This window comes from Tamandua tetradactyla, chromosome 2 (genome assembly GCF_023851605.1).
Source record: "Tamandua tetradactyla isolate mTamTet1 chromosome 2, mTamTet1.pri, whole genome shotgun sequence".
Lineage (NCBI taxonomy): Eukaryota > Metazoa > Chordata > Mammalia > Pilosa > Myrmecophagidae > Tamandua > Tamandua tetradactyla.
The window spans coordinates 221,485,178-221,502,436 of NC_135328.1; the positions used below are offsets into that span (position 1 = coordinate 221,485,178).

At 54.6% G+C, this 17,259-nt stretch overlaps 1 protein-coding gene across 1 annotated transcript; it reads left to right on the forward strand.

The window, feature by feature from the left end:
- Positions 1–2,156: 2,156 nt before the first annotated feature.
- Positions 2,157–16,491, forward strand: LRRC47 (leucine rich repeat containing 47). Its single transcript, XM_077151520.1, has 7 exons — positions 2,157–2,802; positions 10,628–11,086; positions 12,219–12,335; positions 13,064–13,179; positions 13,900–14,002; positions 14,244–14,333; positions 14,494–16,491. Exons 1-7 carry the CDS (start codon positions 2,197–2,199, stop codon positions 14,740–14,742), a joined length of 1,740 nt encoding a protein of 579 aa, XP_077007635.1. The 5' UTR covers positions 2,157–2,196; the 3' UTR covers positions 14,743–16,491.
- Positions 16,492–17,259: the final 768 nt, after the last annotated feature.

Below are 17,259 nucleotides of genomic sequence, written 5' to 3' on the forward strand. Positions count from 1 at the left end.
TGGAGATTATTCTTATGCATTATATAGATACCACCTTTTTAGTTTAAAGTGTATTAGGCTAGAGAGAAGTGACTGAAACTGTAGAGCTGTGTTCCAGTAGCCATGTTTCTTGAAGATGATTGTATAATGGGTAGAAGGAAAAAAGAAAAAGCTCTGTATGAGCTATAAATTCCACCTGTTATTACCTCTTCCAGAGTTGGCACCAAAAAAAGAGGCAAACCAAAGAGAATTAGAGTGCTACTTTGAATTAGGTTTTCATTTGTGCAATTACTTATATGCTCTTAAAATTTAAATCAGTCCTAAAAATAAGAGCCTTGTGTAATAAGACTAGCTGTTCTGTAGCCAGGCAGCATTCCCGGTGTCTCTTCCGCACCTTCCTTGCTTCCGGACACTCCGTCCGTCCATCTTAGGTAGTGTCTTCGGGTGTCTCCCACCACCTCCCACCCTCATCCCACTATCACCCATCTCCTCAGGAGGGAAAGCCTTGGGGCAGGGTCTACACTTAGAAGGCTGAAGGCCAGAAAACAGGGCAGAGAGACAGGACAGTGACCTCAGCCACCTCCTAAGGGCTGCAGAGGGAGCCAGCAGGGGTGAGCGGCCCCCTGGAGGGCCAGCAGTGAGGTATGAGCCCCAGGTTACAGGAAAGAAAGGGTTCAGCCACCCCTTGACCTGGGCCTCACAACTCCAGGCCCCATGTGCCCCTGCCCAGGTGTCAGGGGCTGATGCTGTCAACAGGTCACCAAGAAGATAACAGCTGGAGAGCTGGGGGGAAATGCTCAATATAACCCTTTAGCTAGAAAATGCTTATAAGAGTCTTTTGTAGCTGGAAAATGTTTGCTAAAAGCACCTCACTCAAGCAGCTCTGGTTCACCGTCAGCCTAAAAGCCCTTGCCAGCATACCTTGCTGTGACCTAATCTCAAACATTTACTGTGTTTAGTTACATTAACGAGATTTTCCCAGCGTCGCGGCAGAGGTGAGACTGCAGTCTGAAGCAGGATGGGACAAAGCCATAAAACACCATATGGACTAAGCTTTCAGCACCTTCCCTTTTAAACACAAGATCAGCAAAAAAGATAAAATCCGCCAACCAAACAAGAAGAAGCCCATTACTCAGTTTTAATGAACCCTGGGACTTCATTTATTGTCTTTCTTCTGGCCCTTGCCATTCTCTTGTCTGTTTGGGTCATAAAATCCCAAATCGCCTTTCTCACTTCGAACTGGTCTTGGAAAGATTTTTCCTCCAGTTCCTTGACGTCGCGTCTTCATTAGTAAGCTCACCTCACCAAAGCAGAGACCTGTTTCTGAGACGCGGGATCAGGCGGGCCTGAACAGAAGACAGCTTCTTCCGACGGTGCAGAGACTGGAGCTGCAGGCAGAGGACGCCACGACAGACCCTCCCGGCCTGCTGGCTCCTCGAGGGGCGCTCCCTCCGCCGTGCGGCCCCCAGTCCCGAGGCCCTTCACCCTCCGTGACCCTCCCTGGGCCTCTCTGCAGCCTGGGGAGGGGCGAGGGCTCGGGCACAGGAGGCCCGGGTGGCTTAGATGCAGCCCTTGCTGGGAGGTGGGCCGCCGGGGTCGGGCGCAGAGAGCCCACCCGGCCTCCTCGCAACGCCCGGGTGTCCCCAGGGTACCTCTGCCTTCCCGCGGAGAGGCTGAGCCCCAAAGGCCAGCTCCGCCGCGAGACCCAAGCCCACGCAGGGGCACTCTGTCCAAATCCCGGGTGCTGGAGGCGTCGCTCCCCCTTCTCCGGGGTCGAGGGCAAGCGCCCAGGCCGGAGCACACAGCACGGACACCCGGTTCTCCCCGGAGCCACCTCGCCGCCTGGCCGGGAAATTACCGGGAAACGTCTCAACACCGAGCTGACCTGGCCCACGCCACACCAACGAAGCCAGGGGTCTCCAGACGTGGGACTAGGCGTCAGGAGCTGGCACCCCACGGGGGGTTCCAGCACGAAAGCCACGGCTCTTAGGGCTTAGCGTTCGACCCCGAGGGCTGCGTGGCGGGCCCACTCGAGGACCGGGAAAGAGGTGGACTCCCTAGTCCCTCCCCACGATGGGGGAAACCCTCCTCTCCACGGCGCAAGCCGCGGCTCTCTAGCGCCCGTGCGCATTCTCTCTGATTCCTTCCGGCCCTGACCGGAAGTTCCGCCCTCTGGCCCGGAAATCCGGGGGCGTGGCTACAGAGAGTTGTGGAGCGATGGCGGAGGCCGAGACCTGGCCCGAGGTGGAGTTGGCGGAACGCGAGAAGCGGCGGGAGCTGCTGCTGACCGGGCCCAAGCTGGATGAGCGGGTGCGGGCGGCGGGCGGGAGGCTGCCGCCGCGGCTCTTCACCCTTCCGCTCCTGCACTGCCTGGAAGTGAGCGGCTGCGGGAGTCTCCGCGAGCCGGGGCCGGGCCTGGCGCAGGGCCTCCCTCAGCTACACAGCCTGGTGCTCCAGCGCAACGCGCTGGGGCCCAGCCTCAGCCCCGAGCTCGGGCCACTGCCCGCCCTGCGAGTGCTCGACCTGTCAGGCAACGCGCTGGAGGAGCTGCCTCCGGGCCGGGGCCTGGGCCCCGCGGAGCCGCCGGGCCTCCCCCAGCTGCAGAGTCTCAACCTCAGCGGCAACCGGCTGCGCGAGCTGCCCGCTGACCTGGCGTGCTGTGCCCCGCGTCTGCAGACGCTCAACCTCACAGGAAATTGCCTGTACTCCTTCCCCGCTGCGCTTTTCCGCCCCGGGGCGCTGCCCCTCCTCAGCGAACTGGCGGCTGCTGACAACCGCCTCCGAGAGCTCAGCCCCGACATCGTCCACCTGGCCTCGCTCAAGGTCAGTGGGTGCGTCGCGGGCGGGGGCAGCATGGGGGACTTGGAGTAGCCACGGAGAGGGAACTCCCCAAGGTGCTGAGTCCTCCGGCGACGTCCCACGGGGTATTGGGTCTGGCAGAAAGAGCCAGCGGAAGCGTCGTCACCTCCGGAATCTGAGTGTATCCCCTTCACCCCCCAAAGCCCAGGCACACACATACACGCACAAACACCAACATACTCAGGTAGTTCTCTGAACTCCCACATCTCCCATAGTCACAACTGAATTTCAATGCTTGACCCGCTCTTTTGCAATCATTACCATATTTGACTTCTCTCGGGTCAGAAGCAGGTCAAGTGTAGGGACCCTAATTTTTATATGCAGATTTTTGTGAACTTACTGAATCAGCTGCATGTATACAGAATTCCCATAATGCTGCATGATGTGGTTTCACATACACTATTTCTCTTAACCCCAAACAACCTTCTTCTAAGATAGGAGTTGTTATTCCTCTTTTACAGAAAGTAGAAAAGGTTGCTCAAAGGAAACAGCAAATCATTTGTGTTTTCCTCTGAACCATGTTGCCTAGGGAGTGGCTTCCCCTGGCCTCAGTGTAATGCTTGGCCGGGTTTTAATTTGTTGAGTAATGGAAGGGAGGATTGCAGCACTAGGACGTAAATCCAATCTGAAGTCTCCAATCCCTTGTTCTTTCCTCTATATCTTTCCTTATTGTTTCATCCTCTGTAAGATGGTCCTGTACTTTTTCTGTTTTTCATCTTTGAATTTATGCGGACTTTTCCTAACAATGAAATTATATGCAGTTTAACAACTAATCTGTGTAATAGGAATTACTCAAGAAACGGCAACAAAGAGATATGCATCTACATAAAGATGTGTGTGTATATCCCATATATGTATTGGTTATGTAATTAAGAGATGAGTGACTGGGGCCTGGTGACATATCTGCGGCAGAAGCTGTGGGTCACCTTGGGTGTCCCTGGGCTGTGGGCTTCCCTTTAAAGCAAAAACATGACATGTGATGCATGGTACCCTGCTTTCCCACCTGATGGCTTTCTTGGTTTTCCAGGAGGTTGGTGTGCCAGATATGTAGCCTACTATACAGCTTTATGTCATGTAGCTGCACAATCACTTGCATTTCTCTTCATTCTGCTGAGAAATCTACACATAGTCTTATTGGGCTTCCCTTGCGTGTGATGGATTGCTTTTCTCTTGCTGCAGACTCTCTCTTTCTCTTTGACCTCTGACATTCTGATTAGTAAGTGTCTTGGAGTACCTCTATTTGGCTATATTCTCTTTGGGGTACACTGCACTTCTTGGATTTGAAGTCTTTCATAAGAGATGGGAAATTTTCAGTGATAATTTCCTCCGTTAGTTTTCCTCCTCCTTTTCCCTTCTCTTCTTCTGGGACACCCACAACGTGTATATTTGTGCACTTCATATTGTCCTTCAGTTCCCTGAGTCCCTGCTCATATTTCTCCATTCTTTTCCCTATAGTTTCTTTTTCTTGTCAGAGTTCAGATGTTCCGTCCTCCAGTTCACTAATCCTGTCTTCTGCCTCTCAAAATCTAACATTGTAGGTTTCCATTGTTTTTTCATCTCTTCTCCTGTGCCTTTCATTCCCATAAGTTCTGTGATTTGTTTTTTCAGACTTTCGATTTCTTCTTTTTGTTCATTTATTGCCTTCTTTATATCCTTCCTCAATTCACTGATTTGGTTTTTGATGAGGTTTTCCATGTCTGTTAGTATATTCTAAGTTAATTGTTTCAACTCCTGTATCTCATTTGAATTGTTGGTTTGTTCCTTTGACTGGGCCATATTTTCAGATTTCCTAGTGTGATTTGTTATTTTTTGCTGGCGTCTAGACATTTAATTACCTTAATTAGTTTATTCTGGAGATTGCTTTCACTTCTCTTACCTAGGGTTTTCTTGCTGGATGAATTTGTTGTCTATCTGTTCTTTGACATTCAATTCAGCTTTACCTGGACCTCTAGCTTAGGTTTTGTTTAACAGAGGAGAATTTTTCAGTTCTTGTTTTCTTGTTTCTTGCCCTGCCTGTATTGTGCCTTTTTCCCCCCTTAGGAGGGTCTACTTAGGTATTATAGACCCCAGCCAGATTTTCCCAGATGGAACTGGCCTCCTGTCAGAAGTCACCTGCGTCGGTTTTCCTGAGGGTGAGACCCAGCAGGTTGAAAGACTTTCCTGTGAAATCTTTGGACTCTGCTTTTCTTATCCTGCCCTGTGTGTGGCTCTTGTCTGCCTGCAGGTCCCACCAGCGTAAGATGATGTGGTACCTTTAACTTTGGCAGACTCTCCCTGCTGGAGGCGTGGTGGAGACAGAGGAGAGGTTGTAGGCTGGCTTTAATGGCTTCAAATTACCAAGCCCTGGGGTCTGAATTCCTTGAGGGAGGGATTCCACCTGGGTGGGGCTTCACTCCTCCCCTGGGGAAGGCACAGGCTCCAGACAAGCCCTCAGATGGGTTTGTTTCTGCCTATGCCTGGGGCAGTTGCAGCCTGAGGAGCCCTGCCGCTGTATCCAAGGGCTGTCGAGCCTTTGTAGAAACACAGCCACAAAACCTCTGTTGTTTTTTTTTTCTATCAGCCCTGCCCCCTTGGTGCCAGGGCAAAAATCAGCAACCTCCACTTTGACCAGGTTCAGCGGAGCTGGGGGCCTATTTTTAGTAGTCAGAATTTGTGAATTAACTCCACAATTGGCGTTTGGTTGGGCTCAGCCCCTGCTGCTGGTAAAGTCCCTTTCCTTTCCCCTCTGGGAAGCAGCCTGTCAGGGAGGGGTACCAGCCACCGCGGCTTGGGGAACTCACGGTTCTTGGGGGACTTGCAGCCGCTCCAGCTGGTCCAGACTGGGGTACACTGTGTCGGGTCACTGACGTGGCCCCAGGAGCTGTTCTGTACTGTTCCTGGTTATTTAGTAGCTGCTCTGGAGGATAAACTAAATCCCACACCTCGCTAAGCCACCTTCTTGGCAGCAGGCCATGTTCTCTTTCCCCTCTCTTCATTCATAGATGTCTTACCGGTATTCGGATTTTATACTTTTAAAATACCCTGTACTGTTCTCTGTGGTGCCTCCCAACAGTGTAGTAGTCTTACGTCCAGAACTTCTTCGAGTCTAGGAGCATCTCATTCTCCAGACCCTTAGGGAGACAGCAGATCCACTTCCTCCTGCTCCGTCTGCTCATCACTTGTAGGCCCCAGAGCTCTTTCCTCTGAAGAGATCTGTTTCCTGGAGAGATCCTACAAGGCCTTTGGAGAACAGTGCTGGACTTGGATGTCCTTTGGGGGCATTTTCTTAAATCATGAGGAATGTCTATGAGAACCACGAGCAGTGGCATGATGTTAGGTAGGCTGAAGTTTGAGTTACCAGTGCATTCTTTCGTATCCTTCCTGTTGTGGGAAGACAGCTGGTGTAGAAAATAAGAAAACCAGCTCAGAAACAAAGCATGGGTTCAGCCCAGCTGCTAACTGCCTCTGTGCTGTTGGCTCTTTAGGCCTGTGTCTGTGAGGCCGAGCACGCAGGAAGAGGGAGAGCCACAGTGGCCGTGATTTGGGTTACGGCTTCATCAGCACTCCAGAATCTAGTAGCTTCAAACAATAGTTGTTTTATTTGCTAACGATTTTCCATTCTGGTCTGGTTCAACTGGACTGTTCTGCTCTTGCATTGCTCCCTCACGTGGCTTCATTCACCTGCCTGTCGGCACAATCTGGGCTCAACTGGGACCCCTGGGCCTCTCCCTCTCCTTGTAGCTACAGGACCTCAACTCCAGTTGACCTCTCCAGCAGGATAGTCTGTCTCCTTAAGTGGCAGCTCAGAGCTCCTGAAAGCTGGGCCCTGGAACGAGTACCACATTCTACTGGCTAAATAAATAACTCAGTAAAGCCCGTCCAGATTCACAAGGAGGGATGGCCCAGGTGTGCGTTGGCAGGTAGGGTTCTTGAGCAGCCTCTGCTGTTTTGATACCTCTCTTGAAGGCATGGCCTGTACATGAAGGCTCCTGGTGCCAGCACGTGCCCTCCCTTCCCTGGGGGGTACCGCCGGGGCTGTGCTCCAGACCTCCTGCCGTGAAATCCATGGCCCTCCCCTTTTCAGCCCCTTGGTACAAGGCGTGAAGCGCTGGCTGCACCCACTGCTGTCATTAACTTCTTGCTCACTGCCCACTGGCAAGCCAGTCCACACTGACCTGCCTCCAACCCACTCATCCTGGCTCCCTCCTGGCTGGGGGAGAGACAAGAACCTGGGGTCGGGGGTGCTTTTTCCCAAGTATGTGTGTCCTTTCCTGGGGTTCTGTTACCATCAGGCTGGGTGAAGCCAGGATGTGGTGGCACCCTTACATCTCTTCCTGCATTTTCTGGGTCCACCTGGGACTGATGTAGAGGTGGACTGGACAGCATATCAGTTGACTCAGAGACCACCCCATTTGGGATTTGTCCTATTTCCCCCCAAGAATCATGGGCTGTTGTGTTGTCCATCGAGACTCATGGTGTCCCATGGTGACTTTTGGGTGTCAGCACAGCCTGACAGTATAAGAGTCCTCCAGCACGAGCAGTGCCACCCTCCCGGAGCAGGGCTCCCAGGGAAATTAAACTCTGAATGTGAAACTCTTGTCCCATGACAAGGGAAATTGAAGTAAACAAAAATATCCCCAGTTTCCATGTTTTATTCAGTTGCTGCCAGAGGTCATGGGGTCACTTGTGCATGGGTTGAGTCGAGTTTCCTTCAGCAGCAGGCACCTCGGTGTCTTTCCCTAGAACCAAGAAAGAGCTTTGAGCCCCCCAGGTGGATTTCTTCTCAGGTTTCACAAGCACAGCCTCAGGCGTCCCTCCCCAGGGGCATGGCCTTGCCAAGCGATGCTCAGGAGCAGCCCAGTTACAGCCCTATGGTCAGTGTAGACCTTGGCAGAGTGCTGGGTAACCGGCAGAAAGAGAGTAGAGGGCAGAGGCCAGAGTGCAGGGTGACAGCTTCCGGCAACAGCAGCTTACCCAGCCAGTTGTCCAGAGGCTCCCCGTGGCGGGGCAGGGGGCGGGCTCCTGCCCTTTGGGGGCCGGAGCATGTGAGGCACATGCAGCTTCTCCTGCCAGCCCAGGGGCGCAGCACTCTGGTGGCCCTGAGACAACACGTGCACCACAGTCCCTCCCCGCCACTGTTCTTGCCCTATGGGTGAAGCCCATTCCTTCGGGCGCACGCAGTCTTGGTGTAGGGCCAACTTGTTGTGTCACTGGAGCCCTCCACACTCCTAACAAGGACTCCCCGCTACCTCTGGGGCCTGCGTCCCCCATCTGCCACTCTCGTCCCACTCGTGTTTACACGGGGCCCCCCTGCACCACCGGAGCTGCTGTGGTGGCTCATTACTCTGAAATGCCCTTTATCCTGCAACCGTGGCCACTCAGAGAAGACACCCCTCCACCAATCCACTCACACATTTGTCTTTTGTGGAGAATCTCACTGGGTTGCTGGCCTGAAGCTCCTCTCCGGCCCAGAGATGCCCAGTGCCCCTTCTCCCACCCGTACTCCCACGGGATCCTTCCCAAACCCTTGCTGTCTCCCCCACGCCTGCTGCGTCCATGCCTGAGGAACGTGCTTTTCTGCAGAAATGGTCCACCCTGCTGTGTCTTCACAAACGGTGAGATCACCCCTCGTGGAGTTCTTGAGCTTTTTGACCCATACCCCTTTAGGCAGAGAAGACTCCGAAGCTGTGCTGGGTGCAATCACCCCAAAACCACAGGGCTTTGGAAACCAGCTTTTGTTGCTCACCACTGCCAGGGTGGGGGTGGGGGTGGGGGGGCTGACCGTACTGTTCTGGTTGGGGGCAGACCCCCTCCTGCACGTGGGCCGCAGTGGGGGGGTGCTCGGCTGCAGTGGGGGTCACCTAGACTGCAAGTGATTAACAGGTTACAGCAGCCCAGATGCCGGGGTAGGGGAGGAGACCCCAGCCCTGAGGGGAGCTGCTGCTCCAGTTAGGGGGAGGGACTGGCTGCTGGGGCCTTTGGTACCCCCACCCTGTCCATTCCTGCTTTGTGAGTAGAGAAGGCTGGGGTGCCACAAAATAGTAACCGAGATGCTACACTGTATCGGCCACAGCCCCGTCCCACCAGGTGGTGCTGAAAGCAGAGGGCTCAGCATCTGGTGGCTTGCGGCCACTGAGGCCCACCCTGCTGCCTGACTTGCTTCGGGCCCCTGGAAAGTCCTGGCACTCTGCCGCCAGCATTGTATTTTCAGGCTGTCCCATCCACTTTTGGAAACCCTGGCATGTTTCTGAGCTTGGCCCTCTGCCTCCTCTCCTGGAGGGGTCACAGTGTCCTTTCCTCCTGTATTGACCCTTTCTCGACTCCAGTTTTGGAGCCCATTTAGAGAGCTGTCCAGGAACACTCTGCCATCCTCCGAACTGGGCCACCCTCTTCCTCGCACAGGCTTTCTCTCGGCCTCTGGTCAGACCCGGCTGCCTAACCAGAGGCCGCCAGACCTCGTCCTTTGTAACTTCCTTCCCCACTTGGGCTTGAGGAATTCTGTTCAAGTCACCCTAACCCAACCAACCAAAGCAGACGCGCAGTCTTCTGAGCCTCAGGAGCCCTGGTCCTTTCTCTGCATCGCTACATCCTCCATCCCCTCGTGGCTCTGCCTTCAATCTGGCTCTGATTGGGTGCATTTTCAGCCAGGGGCGATTGGGTGCATTTTCTGGCCAGGCAGACCAAGCGTGAGAAGCCCACCTGGGGTGTGCAGTGGCCGCAGCAGCCATGGGATACTGGTCCTGTCGTGTCGTCATCCTCAACTGGATGGGTCCAGTCACCCAGGGGCAGAGCCCTCGCCCTGGTGCTCTGGGGGCTGCCCTCTCCCAGGCTCCAGGGGCTGGTGGTGCAGAGGAGGGCTGGGCTCAGCATCCCCGCCAGTCCTGGAGGGACATGAAAGGGAAGCCCTCTGCTCTTTCGTGCCTAGCACTGCCCAGACCAAGGCCAATGCCTCTGATGGTCCTGGGGGCCTGGATGCCATTAGGGAAGGGGACAAGGGAGCCGCAGCCCCTCCAGGAGGGAAAGGCCTGTGTCCTCTTTACACGGCAGCCACCGAGGGGCAGGCAGGAGGTGCTGACCTCAGTATCCTGAGGTGGACTTTGTCCTTCCACCATCCACAGGGAAGGGCCTGGGCCCACACCTCCCCAACTCCAAGGACAGCATCCTGTGACTAGGTGAGGGGCTGTCTGGAGGTTTGCTTCATTTTAGCCATTGCGGCAGCACAGTTGGTGACGTCCAGTCAGGACCAGTGAGGGCTTTTCCTCAGAGCTATCGTCTACCAGGCTTGGGCGTGTGGGTCCAAGGGTGTCCTGAGCCTCTTGAGACACTGACAGCAGTGACCTCGGACCCTCTTCCTGGGTCCCAGTCCAGGGCTGGGAACCATCACCGTTTATAAAGTCAGCTTGCCGTTTTTCTTCACGTGGGAAATAGGAGATCACCATGCGTTTTATTGCTGGTGACTCTGTTTCAGCATGAAGAAGAGTATGTTATTGCTGTGTTCTCTTTTGGCTTACTTTATTTAAAGAAAATACATAGATATATATATAAGGGTAAGAGATTTGGATTAGAAAGATTGCACACAGATGATCAGTAATTGCTGACCCCGCGCCTTGGGGAAGCTCCTTGGACAGACGATGTCACTGCTGGTGAAGAGGAGGTGAAAGGAGGGGGGTGGAGAGCCCGACGCACTCACACCGTGATAAGGCCACAGGAAAATAAGGTCTTCCACGCTGCAGCTCTCACCGGGCAGTGTGCAGTCTTACACCAACCCTTGAAGTCGGGGATCTGATGTGTCCTCGTTCTGTCTCCCCAGACATTGGACCTGTCCAACAACCAGCTCACTGCCATCCCAGCTGAGCTCGCCGACTGCCCGAAGCTCAAGGAGGTGAACTTCAGAGGGAATCAGCTGAAGGACAAGCGCCTGGAGAAGATGGTCCACGGCTGCCAGACGAAGTCCATCCTGGAGTATCTGCGCGTCGGGGGCCGGGGCTGCAGCAAAGGCAGAGGCAAGGCTACGGGCTCGGAGAAGGAGGAGGGCCGGAGGAAGGACAGGGAGCAGAAGCAGAAAGAAGGCAGCGAGGAGGGAACGGAAGAGACGGAGGCCGCCTGCCGGCTGCTCCTCAGGGTCCTGCAGGCCTCTGAGAGCCCCGCGCCCGTGACAGTCAGCGTGAGCCCCGAAGTCAAGGACGTGCGACCGTACATCGTGGGGGCCGTCGTGAGGGGCATGGACCTGCAGGCCGGAAACGCACTCAGGCGTTTCCTCAGCTCACAGGTTGTCCTGCAGGGCATGCCGCAGCCACAGGCCTGCAGCCAGGGTGGGGGGCGGTGTGGGGGACACGTGGCCTGTTCGGACGTGTCCTCAGGGAGCGCCAGGGCTCTCCTCGCCAAGGATCTCGGGCAGGCTGCTCAGGCATGCCTCAGTTTACCCACCTCTTGAGGTGGATGGGACAAGACCTGGCTGGGGGCTTGTGGAGCTGGGTGTCAAGGACTCCCTGGGGTGGTAGATGCAGAGCTGTGGAACGGGCTGGGCGGCCATGTGCTCCAGGGGTGCTCCTGTCACCAGGCCCCACCCCACAGGGGAGCTGCAGGGGCTGTGAGCGCCTCCAAGGCCACAGCAGCCCCTTGGGCAGGCCCTGCAGGAGAAGCCCCCCCTTTTGTCCTCCACGTGTGCCTTTACAGTGTGTCTGCTCCTGAAGGCAGGCTTACGGACTTTGAAACTCAGTGTGCCTGGAGTTTTCTGATACTGGGAGATTATCTGACTTCTGCAATAAACTGCACGTTCCATTTTATACAGGATAATATTAAAGCTGTCAGCCCTCCGGCCAGCAAGTTCTGACACGTACTGTTGAGGTCCCAGGTTTTGGCTCGACTGACTTCCCATTGCTGGTTTTCTGTGAAGTCTATCCGCGTTTTTGTTTTAAATAAGTCGTCTTTGCACATGGGAAAGCTCCAAGGGAGGCGTTTCATGGCGGCATAGCTTTGAGACGGTTTTGTCTTGTCTTAAGAGCCCTTTCTCCTTTGGTTCTAAGTTGGGTTCTTAGAACCTAAAGATCAGTGTTTTGGAAGGAGAACATGCTGGGATTATTTTCCTTTTAAGTCAGACTTTTATTCATTCGGTCACAAATTTTACTTCAAGATTGGTTCTTTTAAATCTCAAACATTGTGTTCTAGAATTAGCAAAGGAAGGAATTCTGCTGTGAGCAGATGAGATAGCTCTCCTGGCCATGGTCCCACAGTGACTGTTGGGTCAGGAGGCAGAGCAGATTGCCAAAGGAGCAGGGCCATGTGTGAGGTGAGTGGGGGCCAGACGGAGGGCCCCCGCCCGTGCAGGCTGGTGGGTGACCACTCCAGCCCTCGGCCAGCTTCTGGGCTAACGGGAGCCTCTACTCGGTCTTGTGTTGCAGACCCAGCTCCACGAGGACATGTGTGAGAGGAGGACCGCGGCAACAATCGCGACCCACGACCTCAGCGCCGTGAAGGGGCCCCTGCTGTACGAGGCCCGGCACCCCCGGGCCCTTAAGGTGCTGCCCGCCCCTGAGCGGGGGCTCGAGGTCTCCCTTGCTTGGCCCCTCACAGAGATGGGCCTTGCTAGAGATGTCTCCAGATGGCGTTTGAGTCCACAGCATTTTGAAGTATTCCCAGAAAGCACATAAAATACATAAACAGGGCCTGTTTACAGTTGCTTTTGAACTATTTGAGTATTCTTCAAACAAGGGAGTGCTTTGAAACTGGTTTCCTTCTCTTGCTCACTGGCATTTAACCACAAATTTTGGTTGCTTTCCCAACTGCATACTCTCACTTGGGGTTTATTGTGGGGTACACTGCCACTTCAGGCCTGCTCATGCACGGGGTCCCTGGTGAGGAGGTGTCCCAGTACCCGCCAGGCGGCCGTGAGCTGTTCCCCTGGCTGCCTCACCTCTGCTGGTTTTCTCAAGAGCTATAGGCACTCAGTTGTATGTTTGCCAAGTTTAAGGCTCAGCTCAGTTGCTAAACTGTTGAGTTTTGGGGCATTTGTATCTCCAAAAGTGACCACTAGAAGGTGCATTTTTACACCAGGTGCGTGGGGTCCACTTGGTCCCCACGCAGGAGAGTCATCTGCACCTGAGTGCCTCTTGCTGTCCTCGAGATTGATGAAGGCAAGAGTCAAGGGGGTCGCTGGTGTTGGAACCCAGCCTCGACAGGATGAGTGGGCTCTGTGATTGCAGCATGCCTTCCTTGAAGCCAATGCGGAGCTTTTCTGCCCTAGCAGATCATCCCCTTGGGGCGGAGAGAGGCCAGGGCCAAGGACCTGGTGCGGCAGCTGCAGCTGGAGGCCAAGGAGCAAAGGAAGCAGAAGAAGAGACAGAACATCTCGGGCCTGCACAGGTCAGCCTGTGCCCTGTCACCCATGGGGGTCTGGAATGCAGGAGGCCAGGAGTGCAGAGGGCCTGGGGTTCAGGGGTTCGGAGTAGGGGCCACGCTGGCCCTGAGGACCTGACAGCCGTGCTGTAGGAGCAGGAGCAGGAAGCATGTGGGCCAGCAGAGAGGCCGTGCCAGCTTCAGTTTAATTCTGCAACTTGGTAAACGTTTAAAGTTCCCCAAAGTTGGTAACTTCCTATAAGGAAGAACAGCAGCCTAAGCTTCATTCCCTGTCTTGTGAACCGCCTCATCTAGATGGTGCCCTGGGCTCAAAGGCAGGGAACGCGGAGCTTCCTCAGAGAAGCCCAGCAGTGTTGGGAGTGCTGGTTTCATCCTTCTCCCAGGAGAGGGGACACTCAGGGAAGTGTACCGCCAGCACCCGGAGCCGGAAGCAAGTGCCGCCCACTGGCCTCGGCCACGGAGCCTGGCCACAGCATGGCCTCCCGGCCATTTACCAAAATGCAGGGCTGCTGCCTGCTTCCCAGGCTGCGTGTTGGTGGATAGGCTCCACGTAAAGGTCCTCAGACTGGCTTTAATTAAACCAGAGTGTTCATGACACAGCAGAGCATTCCGTTCCCTGAAGCTTCTTAGATGTTTCCCCTTGAGCTTCCTTCCTTTGTCCAAAGCGCTTCTTCACGTGTCCTTTAACCCTTGGTGTTCACTGGGGATGCTGTTCTCTCCACGCAGATACCTTCACTTACTGGATGGGAAGGAAAACTACCCATGTCTGGTGGACGCCGAGGGGGATGTCATCTCCTTCCCGCCCATCACCAACAGTGAGAAGACCAAGGTGCGGGCGGCGGTCGGCGCTGTCCACCAGGCCATGGCCCCGTAGAGCCCGCACAAGGCCTGGCGCCACGTGTGCTTGGTTTTGCACCGACAGTTGGCACATGCACAGGTTCCGGTCCATCCTCAGGGCAGCACAGCCTTGGGCCGCATAAACAGTTTCGTAGGTTCCTCTTCTGATGAGCTGCTGTTGGTGCTGTCCACTTTCAGTAACTTGTGTCTTCTCCCTACCTCATTTTTTTAAGATTAAGAAAACGACTTCGGATTTGTTTTTGGAGGTGACGAGTGACGCCAGTCTGCAGATCTGTAAAGACGTCATGGACGCGCTCATTCTGGTGAGTTAGCCCCCTGCCCGCCCCCGCCCTTAGATGCCCATTTCTGAGCCAGGATGGTGGGTTCTGTGTCTGTCTCCTGCCGGTCTTCACCCAGCTGCCCCCTGCCTCCCGCCTTGGGTCGCCTGGATTCTCCAGGTTAAAAGGATATTTTCTTTTGCAGAGAATGGCAGAAATCAACAAGTATGCTTTAGAAAATAAAGAGGGAGAGCCCGTCTCAGATTCCAGAGCCGACGCGGTCGCTGGGCAGCCTCCAGGCCCCGAGGCTGGTCAGAGCGCCAGGGAGGGCGGGTGCGCTGCGCTGGTGGTGGAGCAGGTCCGGGTCGTGGACCTGGCCGGGGGCCTGAAGGTGCTGTACCCGTCCAGGATGGACCTCAAGGGCGCTGCCGCCCACGTGACCGTGCTCCGCTGACAGCCAGGCCGCAGCACCTGGTGCCAGCAGGCTACCAGGCAGACTTGGACTGTTGCTTTTGCCTACTTAACAGAAGTTTTTATGTGGTGATGCTAAATTATGCATTACTCAATATTTTTTTAAGATACGTGTACTTTGTTCAGTTTTTTTCAGACAATGCTGTTGTAATTAATGCTGTGTGTCGTGTGCCTGAATGGATTTTCTTGTCTTTACAACACCAAACTAATTTTACTAATGTTTTTCGTGAAAGTATTTGAGTATCAGAATTAACTGTTCAAAGCAGTCTGCAGTCATTTAGACACAGGGCAAATAACTCTTACTTAAGGGGAAAAAGATGGCCCTCATTAGTTCAAATGTTCACTTCCAAATTGGGAAGCTTAATCACATGTATTTTATTGAACTGCACAATTATTTTTCTATGATAAAACATCTGGTTAAATCTTTCTGGGCCAGTAAGGCAGCTGAGGAATGTTGAATTACATTGTTTTCCCAACTTGCAGTAAATCATAATCTTTTTACCAAATCATGCTCAAGAAATATGTGACCCTCAAATTGGCCAAATCGTTTTCTGAGTACTGCTGTCCGCGTGCTCTCGAAGGGGGGCCGGGCGCCTCTCTGAGTCAGTGCCCCGGCTCTCCTGTGCAACACCGCAGAATGGGCTGCCTCAAGTAAATTATTTGTAACTGCTCACATTCGCCAGCTGGAATTGACTACCGAAAGCAGAGATTTTGAAGATGAATGTCACTCGGTATTTGAGCCGGGGGAGTGGTGCCCAGCTTCCTGTTCTAGGTATTTCAGTTCTGTCATGGGCCATAGGATGTCTGTCTGCTTGTGCATTGTGGCCAGGCAGGAGCCAGTATGCTTTTGGGTCCTGGGAGGTGGTGGTTACAGGCCACCCCCAATGGCTCGTCAGCTTTTCTTAGTGCTACCGCTTGCTTTCGGTCTGCGGTCTTTGACCTCAGAGATACTCTGTACTCTACAGAAGTGGCAGGCCATCGTTGGGGAGTGTAAGAGCTCCAGACCACATGGGCAGGCCGAGGTCCTGGGCAGGGAGAGGTTAGCGAAGCCAAATGGTTTCTCAGCATTCTGCTCCCTGCTTTGTGAGGCACAACCTGGCTGCCTCAGTGGGGGTCCCGGCCAGATGATGGGGCTGGGGACAGAGGCTTCCCACGGGGCACAGTGAAGCTCACGCTTGTCCTGGTTGCTTGGCTGACCAGTCAGGTGGCAGTTTTCCCTTTGAAGCCTACCTGTCTGCAAAAGTGGGGCACTTTGGCCTGCTGTCACCATTCTCTCAGAACCCTGCAGTGGCCAGAGGCCACTTCCCTGGGCTGCCTATGAGGGGCAGGTTTCCTTTGCACAGCAGCTGTCCAGCACAGGCAGGGTGGGGTGGGGTGGGGCCACCTGCCCGTTTGGCTCCCTGGGACAGAGGGCCCCTTGGCCATGTGTCACTGACCTGCACTCTGCTCTCAGTGGTGAAGACTGGGACTGCCTCTTTTCTGAAGAGCCACCAGCTCTCACCACCTCCCTTCCAATACAGCTTGATCCAGCATAAGATTTGAGGGTGTTTTCAACTAAAAGCGAAAACCATCTCTGACACTGGAGGTTTGCCAATCCAATCGTGAAAGGCCTCTAATAAAAATCATTTCATGGAAGCCACTTCAGCTCCTTGCACAGCACCTCCTTTCCTGCTGCTGTCTCCAGGGGTCGGTGCCAGGAGGGACATGCAAACCCAGTCTTGTCCATCACTAACTTAAACATGGGCTACTGAGGACCGATGCCCCTGCCTTCCCAGCCTGATTCCTGCCAGTGAGGCCGTTACTGTGGACTCCCTGGGTCCTGAAAACTAGCAATGGCTACACCTCCCAGTGGAGACCCGCCTGACCAGGGCTTGTGCTGCCCTGGCTGCATGCTTTACACTTAGGCCCTGCAGCCAGCAGGTCCTTTTTTCCTGAGTCTTCTATGTCCAAGACACCTTGCAGTCTCCCCCAGAAGGCTGGTGTGCATCTGGGCAGCCCTGTCCAGCTCCACTTGAGCCCCCAGGCTTTGCGGACCTGGCCCAGACCTTGGGAGCAAAGTGGTGCTACTCTCCAACAGCCTCTGTCCAGCTCCCCACCTGTGATGGGGCTGGAAGGTACAGCTGGGCTGGGGCCCCAGTCTTGGGTCATAAGTGGAGCGATGTAATGGGGGGTAGGGGAGAAGCAGAGGCCAAGACTTCCAGGGCAGGGGTGGGCAGTGCCCCAGAGACCAGGAGCCTTCCCTGCCTGCTTGGAGGCCCATGTGGTCACTGCATTGGGAGATGGTGAGGTATGCTTGGCAGCCCAGGTGAGCCTGGGAATGCAGGGGCTGTGGCTTTCTGGTGTCCAAACGCTGCCCTCAGGCCTGAGTGAGTGTCACTTCCCTAAGAGGACATTTCTGATAAGGGCCTGCAGAAGGTGAGGGTGGGTGGCCCAAAGGGCATCTGCTGGGGACAGGTGGACAGGGAGGCTGTGGGTGGGGACAGGTAGATGTCATGCAGGG

Excerpts from the sequence above, each read along its gene's own strand:
- LRRC47 (XM_077151520.1), top strand. The coding sequence starts at position 2,197 with ATGGCGGAGGCCGAGACCTGGCCCGAGGTGGAGTTGGCGGAACGCGAG. Across the intron at positions 14,003-14,243 it reads CCAACAGTGAGAAGACCAAG|ATTAAGAAAACGACTTCGGA; the intron begins GTGCGGGCGGCG and ends CATTTTTTTAAG. Across the intron at positions 14,334-14,493 it reads TCATGGACGCGCTCATTCTG|AGAATGGCAGAAATCAACAA; the intron begins GTGAGTTAGCCC and ends TTTCTTTTGCAG.